The sequence below is a fragment of the Pinus tabuliformis genome, chromosome 2_1 (assembly GCF_031772625.1).
Source record: "Pinus tabuliformis cultivar Carrire ecotype Pingquan chromosome 2_1, CPIR1, whole genome shotgun sequence".
NCBI lineage: Eukaryota > Viridiplantae > Streptophyta > Pinopsida > Pinales > Pinaceae > Pinus > Pinus tabuliformis.
In genome coordinates, this window is record NC_142299.1 from 849,107,656 (window position 1) to 849,116,828 (window position 9,173).

The following is a 9,173-nucleotide window of genomic DNA, read 5'->3' on the forward strand; positions in this document are numbered from 1 at the left end:
GTTTTCTTCACCCCACACTCATTTTCAAGAACAAAATCTGAAGGTTTGCTTGATCTCTTATGACACTTAAATTTATAATTTAATTCATTTCTTAGGAGTTTCATGCCTCTCATTTTGTAAAACTGAGGTTACGTTTCTTTTTGTCTGGCCAAAATTTTAACAAATCGTCTATGTTCACAATAAGTTATACCGGTAGGCAAAGCTATTTGAAACGACTATACAAGATCATTTGATTATGTCGTGTTCACGAGGCCGGCTGATGTCGACATCTTGCAGTTTGTCCTTTCAAAACCCGTCAAATTACTTTATCGTCAACATTTAGTACCAGTAACGGAAGACAAATCACTGATCGCACCAACAATGTAAAAAGGATAGTTTACCTGACCCGTGTCTCTGTTAGCCCTATGTTTTGGATGTCTAACGTTACATAACAGACCGAATTCTATTTATTTAACCACATGAGAATGAATACGAGTGCTCCGTTATTTGAATTGGGATTTCTTCAATTCACTTGGTATGTGTTATTAATTTCAAATATTATAAAAAATTCACATATTAATGCTCTTTTTAAGTCAAACACGATTGCCAAGGTAAATATCTTTGGAATTTCTCCCATGCGGCTAACGATCCAAACAAATTTTGCTAATAAATTTAGTATTGTGCAATTTACTAGAGATTTAAAAGATACTCCTGCTCCACTATTTATTGATCTAATAATGACTAGACTAATAAGGGTTGCTTTCATCATCAGGGAAACTCAAGTAAAACTTGGCTATGAGTTAATTGATTGCCACCTCTTCAAAAGGTATCACAAACTGCTCAATGAGATTGAACTGATAACAGTGCTTATAGTTGCTTGCCTTTTGGGGGGACTCAATCAAGTGCTTATAGTTACTAGTATTGTGCAGAACTACTATGGCCCTAGTAATTGCCATCCCGTCTACTTCCTTTCATCAGAGGCCAGTTATGAAATGTATAGAATTTGAAAACACCAATTCTTGTTTATTTTCAACAGTAATTGTGAAATGACTGAAAGAGTTTCATTTTTACTTTCTATGCCACCTTTTTAGCTGCATGACAAAACTTAAACCCTTTAAGCAAGCAACTTGCTCCCTGAGAAAATGACTTGATGTATGGATACAACAGAAATTGGTATTAGTAACCCCTTCATGCCTTCTGCTCTTCACATATTTACACTATCGAGAAAACTCGTCCAGAGACAATATCTTACAAATATCTCGCGAGTCACCAATGGTGGGTTAGTCACAAGTCCCAGTCTTAAAACTCCTAACCACCGAAATTCTTTTCAATCACTTCTGTGGTTGAAAAGCACATAATCCTCATCTTCCTTCACAGCTGTGGAATTCAGGCATTCCTTCTCGCCTAAGGTTACTTGGGTCTCCGAGTTGCCATGATGCTTCAGTGAATGAACCAACAAAGAAGAAAAAATGAAAAAAAGCTATTTTACTCAGAAAGGCCCAATAACAAGATGTGACTTCTGCATTATCTCCCAACCTTTTCAAGCACATCTTATGTCTTGGCAGTAGGTACTAACCCCTCTGATTGTTAATTCTACTACATCTTAAAAAGAGTTTTACTATGTCTGCTTACACTGCCGGTAGTGTCAATATTACCACCAGAACATGTTGGGCATAGTAAATCTCATTAGATTAATGTGGGGGGCATGGAAAATGATTCATAGTTATAGAAAAATCCCTCTCATTTGCTCGACGGTATAGTAGTGCTGAAGCTTCAAGCCTGTTAGTCAAATGAAATTATATTAAACGTACGGTATTCACAAGGATAAAATAATACCACTAGTTTGATCTGAAAGTCGAGGAACTTGACCAAAGAACTTTACTGGAAGAATAACATTCATGAAAACTATAACAAATTCTTACCACCCTGGATAAACAACATATCGACCTGTTGCCAAAGCCCAATTCACCTGCAGCATGTATATTCAGAGACCAACATTACCTGTTAAATTATTGTTCATTTCTAATGCTACTATTCTTTTGACAAAAGGTAAAATGCATACCTTGTCAGTCCCAGGGGCAAGGGCTACAACATGAGTCACTTCGTCATCAATTTGTGTTGTGCATACTGCACCAAATTGTTCAGCCATATGCCACAAAGGGTGAAGATGTGGCTACACTTCTCCAACTGGAAAAACCCTATTGAAAACCACTTTACAATTTTTTAATATCTTTTGTTGTTCAACTGCAAGAAATTCCCAGACATCCACTTCATGCAACTGTTTGTTTGAGAAAAAATTATGGTCAATTTTCTCAATCACCTATGTTTGAATTGAAGGGTATATGTGTTAGAAAAGCAACCATACAATGACAACTCAGGAAATATCTCTAAATTTTGAGATGTCACAAAAACAATGTTTGTTATAGATTAATTTTAGCATCTCACCGCTAAAGAAGATGCCAGTGTTCCATCTTCTGGCCTCTCATCAACGTCTGCTTCTAACAGTGACAGCCCCGGCAATCCAAATTGGCGCCTACTACAGGGAAAATACATGTATCTGTACATGGTGGTCTCTCAGTTCTTAGAACCAGTAACATTTATCTTTAACTACCACTTTTGAAAGACAAAAATTAACAGTTATAAGGTCTTGATTGGACACTGGAAAAGAATTGAAATGAACTTACCTTTCCACCAAAATTAAATTATGTCTATGATGAGGCCAAACCCTTGCAGAATCATCTATAATTACTACTGCAGATTCCATTCCCAAAACACCGTCTAGATCTTTACTTTTAGGTAGCCTATCATCTCCATCCAGATCGGCCTCATCACCCTTTGAAATAACACGTCCTGCAAATAAAGTTCCTGTGGGATCAAGTACTTTGGCCATCTCTGTGGCATAAACTCTGTTGCCCATTGTATAAACATGTAGTTCGTACAACTTGCTTGCCTGCAAAATAAACCACCACAGAATGAATTAGATGAAAGCAAGAACAGATCCATCTATTGGCATACAAGGAAGTTGCCAATTCCACATTGTAAATCAAATATTTCCTGTAAGAAACAACAGTTTGCAAAGATAATAATATTTCAATCCAAATTATACTAACCCTATCCAAAAAATTCCAGATGCCAGGCCGCAATTTAGTCCACATTCCCATATGAGGAAAGCGAAAAAGCTGACGCTGAGGTTTCTCTCGGTCTTGCTCCTCCTTCTTCCTTAGCATTTCCTCGTGCACATGATCTATTTCAGTAAACTGTTGGACAAACAACATCATGAATTAGCGACATTTATATAATCATATTATCATGAATCATTTCATTTACTTCACATCCCTCTTTGCCTAGGAATCACTAGAAGTAGAACAAGACGGTTTATATTTTAGGACACCTTAGCTGAATTTAGAAGTGTGTTATCAAGGTCCAAAACAAGGCAAAGTTTCTTGGCGCTAAACATCTTATTTTGTTCGTCAATTCTCCGTGCTCGTTCCTGTTGAATTGCAACTCGTTGTTCTTCACTTAGCCCTTCCAAGAGATGATCCACATCACCCCAAGGATTCATATGATTTTGTGTGATTGTGCTATTTTCATTTGGCAAACTCTGTGAGAGGGGCATAACCATGCCAGAATCCTTTGGAAGTGCTATGTCTTGTTTAATATCTTCTTCTGGAGATTTAGAAGATTCAGTGAATTCCTGCTCCAAGTCAATGGGGTCAGTTTCTCTAATCGATTGGCCAACAGACATCTGTGATGATAGAACTCGTAATGTTTTCATGTCAGAATTTTTTAGCATTTCAGCAATTTTTGCAAGCTTTTCTGTGAAATTCTGTTCAATATTAGGCAAACAAGGAGCCTGTTGCAAATTTGGACCCGACTCTGTAGCTGTTGGTCCCGAAGCCATACGTATCTGTCTGCTCATTGGGACAAATTGTTTATCTGTCCCACTCAAGTTCACATTATCATTACCCGAATTCATGTGAAGAATACGGCGGGGATCACGAGGTTTCATTCGAGGCTTCCCAGAGTCTCCAGCCTGCCCAACCAACAGATAACATGAATAATTCATCCAAAGGAATATTGGAAAACAATAGAAGAAACAGTTAATTGGAGCAACAAGTTACATTTGAAATGCTTAGAATTGAAGACACATGTGTCTCTTCCAACACAGAGAAACAATGATCCAAAGTCATGTTTTCAAAGACCACCAGTTAATCCAAGACATATCACCAAAGCCAGATTCCTTAGGACACTTGCTTCAACCCACATATAGGGAATGAAATGAAAACAAAATGAAAGAAAAATATATTTTCAACTGTTACATCTCTCAGACAGTCATTACCCGCAGGATACAACTCAAACTCTGCTGAATCAGCAGCATGTCTTACCATGGAAGTTCCTTGAGTGGCAGGATTGGAAGCAGATGCTAGTGCTTGTAATGCCGTTTTATGCTGTACATTAGAATTCTTTAGTGTGCTTGGGTCAGCTGTTATTACTTTCCCAGATGTGGTAACAAATGCTCTACTAGGGCCTGACGGAGGATTTGTCTGCTGACATTGATCAGGCTTATGTGCAGCCTGTGCTGACAACCTCTGTTGTTCTTGCTTAATCAGGTGCATCAGCATAGTTGGGTTTACCGCTATATCTTTCAATACAGAAGGTATTATATTTGAGTTCAGAGTGACTGAACTATTTGTCTGCGGACCTATCTCACTTATCTGGGTCTCTTTTCTTTCTCCTATCGCTTCCTCACCTACAGATGGAATCCTTGGATTCAAATTAATATCTGTACTATTTGGTTGAATTTGATTGGCTTCAGAAACAGGGTCCACTGAAGTACTTGCCTGATAGACTGATTCAGTTTTCTGTCTTTTGTTTCTGTTTTCAATAGCGGCATTTTGTGTATCTGTGGCAAAGATAATATTACTATCACTTCTCAAATCATTGGACCTTGACAGGGCTCCTGTGCTGTCTATTTCCATTTCCGATGTCTGATTCCAGTCAGTAGGTGCTGGAATAACCGTATTCTCTTCAAGCCAACCACCACATCCAGATGTAACAACTGGAAAACAACTAGAAAAAAGATGGTGATCAGTCTGATTCCTAAGTCGTTTAGAATGATGAGAATCTTGCATAAGATCATCATCTGACTTGTGCTTCCTATCGAGAAATCTTCCTACAACCTGTTCCCTTGTGATAACATTAGAATCAGCAGGGCAAGGACGCCTATTCAGGTCCATGGTATAGAACTCAGATTCAGCAACCCTCCGCCTAGGATCTCTGTTCTTTGGTTGGAGTTTTCGGGAAGACCCAGTCACTGAATTTATTAACTTCCCCGTTTCAACTGCACCCTTAATAGACTGGAAAACTGGCACTTCCAACTCTTCTGAAGAACCAGTTTGAATCCTTGACCCCACAACTTGGGATTCCATGTCTGAGTTCAATTGTGGAATGCTATCTACAGTTGATGGAACAGAAACATCTTCACTAATATCCATTACCCTCATTTCTCTCTCCTCTATACTCTGCTGTGTCTCTTTATTGCCACTAGACGTTGATACCTCCACACCTTGATTGCTTGCCTCTCCTTCCTCGCCATCCTCTGAAGGAGTTGGGCTAGGGAGCCTGGTAGAATGTTGACTTCCTCCAAACTTTTCTTGATAGTATGTAACTGCATTCACAGCATCTATTTGCCAGAATGCATTTTCATTGCGAATGCTTCTACCCGATGCATCAGACAGTTTAGGATTGTGTTGACAACCCCGCGAATTATATTTTGAATCTTGTCGATTCAAATTTGCTGCTGAACTTTCGCAAGGGCGGGTGGGAAGGTTTGAATCATCTGCTTCTTCAAAGCCTTCCAAGGGCTTGTAACAAGAGTTATTGGAAGATTCTGGTTCACAGACAGATAAACTGTTGCAGCTGGAGGACCGACTATCAGTTTCTGTTAATGTTGGTGCAGGCGTATATTCATTAGGTTTGCGAGTTCTGGATTCTCTTGTTATTTCATTAAAATTATTAAGTGTTACAATTGATTTAGTTAAAATAGCCTCTGTTGTTTCAATGTTAGGAGAGACTCTTTCCCTTTCTTCTGGTTTGAGGGCATTTTCCTGACTGGATTGCATTGCATACAGATAACGCTCTTCCTTCTCCTCAGCGCTATCAGATTTTGTGCTGCGGATGCTAGATGGGACGAACAGCAACATGTTCTCCAACTGTAAAGTGAAAAAGCAAAACATCAACAAATGATTTTACCAACAAATGATCTTACAACTAAATATCCCGATCCTTAGGACATTTTATCTTAAAAACTCATTTAGTAAAGAGAAATTTGCTTGATTGCAAGTAGCTCACCTCTTTGAGTTGTTTAGATGTAAAAAGCTTACGAGCTTCATTGTTCACAAATTGCAACAACCTAACAAAACAAAATAATATCAGTAACAAACAAAATTGCATCTAGAAATTAGCGCATATCTATTTCAAATTTTAGTAAGGGATGAATAACCTTGGAAATGCACTACTCTTGTCTTGATTCTGCTGATTACCGCTCCACGTATTTCGAACCTGCAGATTCATGCTCAGCCTTTTGTTAAATATATTAAGGTGGTATGTTATATGTCTATTTTACCTTTCAAAGCAACTTTTGAAGAACACAAAGAAGAAAAAAAACATTAATGTCAACAAGGGATAGTCAAAATCCTTACAGCATATGCAGCCCGAATACCCGCAAAAATCTGTTTAACAAGGCCACCTGCACCGCTAGCCTGAGCAAGGGGGGTATTTTCATTGAGACATTCCAAAGCTTTCTGCAGTTGATGGCAAACGCTAACAAATGATCTGCTACAAACAGAAAACTATTAGCCCACAATCCTCTGCCAAGTTACACAGCTAACTTCATCTAAGCGTTTGAAGAAGCCAGAATAGGCTTCAAAGCGTTAAAATGCAAAGACATCAGACCAATTTCGTATTCATTTGCATTTACCAATAATAAACAGAACAAAGCAACATTATAGTTAATAGAATGCACCACGCTAAAATAGTGCAACCCAAGCACAGAACTCTTGTACACCTACTATTATTGCAATAAGAGACGCAAGATGCATTCTACGTCCAGGTGCGGGTGGGAGGTGATTCAAAAAACTGTTCCTCTGTGTTTTTATGTAATTGATGCAAAATGTATTGAATACAGACCCTAGCACAAACCGATCTAAACCAGCATACTTGTGAACCTTGAGTTGTGAAGCTTGAGGATAATTAAGTTGATTTCAGAAGTTGGCATAAATGGCCTATATATCAAATAATATAACTCAAAATATACAACCTGAAGGTGCATATGAGACACAGAGTAAGCTCAAGGTGCATATCGGACCCACAGTTACATGGGTTTCTGCTAGTGAATAATTTGGGGTATGTCTGCTACCGTGTAAGGCTGTAACGTTACAGCAATGCAGATCCCAAAACAAAAGAGTATTGAATACTATATTTATAGACACACAGCAGTCATGTTTAGCCTAAAACTTACTTCTGCGCATCCTTGACAGTCACATTCTTGACCATTTCAGCAATTTCATTTAATCTTCTTTCCCTCTCTTGATCTTTCAATCTCTGTTTTCCATCATCTTGATGATAGCTGTTTTGTCTCCCTTGATCTTTTACCCATGATCTGTCCGAACTTTTTGCAGGCAACTTATCTCTATATCTATTATGCCTATCAGACGATGCCCTGCTGCTATCTATTCTTCCTCCACCATGAAGAAACTCTCCTGAATTCTCAAACCGCTCCTCCGAGCTCGATGCCTGAGATCCCACTGCAGACCCCGATCCTACATCGATCTCACCTTCTTCAAGTTCTCCTTCTTCCCGATCATCATCAGCCATCCTCCTGTTCTCAATTTTTTCATCATTGTCGTCATCATCATCGTCGTCGTCATCGTCATCATCACTAATATTAATCACTGCCACCTTATCCACAGTCCTTTTTTGCCCATTCTCTGCAATTCCCTTTTTAGCAGTAACAACCCTGTCATTCCCTTCACTGGAACTAGATCCAGAAGCCAAAACATATTCATTATAATCATCAAATTTTGATTTCAGATTCCTCCCATTTCTGGAATCATTGGATTTCTCAGATCCCGAATCCCTTCTCGATCTCGGTAACCCTCCAGTTCCGCCACTGCCATTTTTCAAAAGTTCTCCCTTCCCTTTATCGTTGTTGTTGGTTTCTGACGGAAATGTAGGCTTACTCTGCACTAATGCTTTAGCCCATGGAAAATTATAGAGAGTAGAAGAATAGTTACCATTGGAATACCGCAAACCCTCCCCTTTCCATTGATTGCTACCAGGGGGCGGCCCTTCTTCCTTAACAAATCTCGGGGTGTGGGGATGGGCGTGGGAGTTCTCCTCCCTCCTGGAACCGTCATTCCAAAACCTGGACCCAGCCGAATCGTTCAAGCTTGCTGCTTTCGTCTGTGAAGTCGGCAAATTGTCATGAACGCTTATAACCTCGCCTGAGGTCTCTGCATCGTCTGCGATTTCCCCTTCTTCAATGTCTTCCATCGGGGTCTCTTTCGAGGTTTCTTTTTGCACAGAAGAGATCATTTTAGGTTTCACTTTTTTTCCGGTGTCGCGGTTTCAAGAGGCCAAATGATTCAGAAAAAGAAGAGAAAACCAGCGCTTCAGAACCTGGGCATCATCAAAGAAAAGCAGGCGCTTCGGGACCTGGGCATCATCAAACAAACGCAGAATGAGGGTTTCGCTTCGGGATTCGAACCCCTTCACTGAATGCCTCCGTTTAGGGCCGAAAAAACAACGAATTAAATGGGGTTTTTAGGCGTAGAGTTTGTGATCGAAGAAACCAAGACAAACCCATACAAGAAAAAATTTAAATGGCCGAGCTGTTCCTGCAGACGCTTACTCGATGCGGCAACAGAGCGCTCTAGCAAGAAAACAAATCGAAAGAAAAAACTAATTCAAAGCATTCGCTTAATAATTACAGGGTGTTTAAATAGTTCGTAGGTTGATGTGATCCGACGGATGATGTAGCCGATCTATTTTAACTGGGGGTTAAGAATTGAATTGACGGATTTTTAATTCCCCTCCACTAACTAACGAACGTGGACTAACTGTGGCTTTGACGGTGTTATACACAACGTGTGTAAAGTGGAATATAAGTACTAACGGCGGTAAATTTTTGGGTT

At 39.4% G+C, this 9,173-nt stretch overlaps 1 protein-coding gene across 3 annotated transcripts; it reads right to left on the reverse strand.

Moving 5' to 3' along the window:
* Window positions 1-1,132: 1,132 nt before the first annotated feature.
* On the reverse strand, window positions 1,133-8,951 carry LOC149203314 (uncharacterized). Of its 3 annotated transcripts, none has more exons than XM_089403389.1 (11): window positions 7,499-8,951; window positions 6,681-6,816; window positions 6,482-6,540; window positions 6,331-6,391; window positions 4,365-6,191; window positions 3,371-4,012; window positions 3,090-3,236; window positions 2,664-2,929; window positions 2,042-2,536; window positions 1,902-1,948; window positions 1,133-1,758 (listed from the first exon to the last, which is right to left on the reverse strand). In XM_089403389.1, exons 1-9 carry the CDS (start codon window positions 8,572-8,574, stop codon window positions 2,413-2,415), a joined length of 4,338 nt encoding a protein of 1,445 aa, XP_089259515.1. In that variant the 5' UTR covers window positions 8,575-8,951; the 3' UTR covers window positions 1,133-1,758; window positions 1,902-1,948; window positions 2,042-2,412. The 3 variants fall into 3 exon arrangements, with proteins under 3 accessions (XP_089259515.1, XP_089259517.1, XP_089259516.1); XM_089403391.1 differs by having other exon boundaries at window positions 6,681-6,813; window positions 7,499-8,950; XM_089403390.1 differs by lacking the exons at window positions 1,133-1,758; window positions 1,902-1,948 and having other exon boundaries at window positions 2,040-2,536.
* Between the last annotated feature and the right edge of the window lie 222 nt (window positions 8,952-9,173).

Excerpts from the sequence above, each read along its gene's own strand:
- LOC149203314 (XM_089403389.1), bottom strand. The coding sequence starts at position 8,574 with ATGATCTCTTCTGTGCAAAAAGAAACCTCGAAAGAGACCCCGATGGAA. Across the intron at positions 6,817-7,498 it reads ACTGTCAAGGATGCGCAGAA|CAGATCATTTGTTAGCGTTT; the intron begins GTAAGTTTTAGG and ends TTCTGTTTGTAG. Across the intron at positions 6,392-6,481 it reads AAGAGTAGTGCATTTCCAAG|GTTGTTGCAATTTGTGAACA; the intron begins GTTATTCATCCC and ends TTGTTTTGTTAG.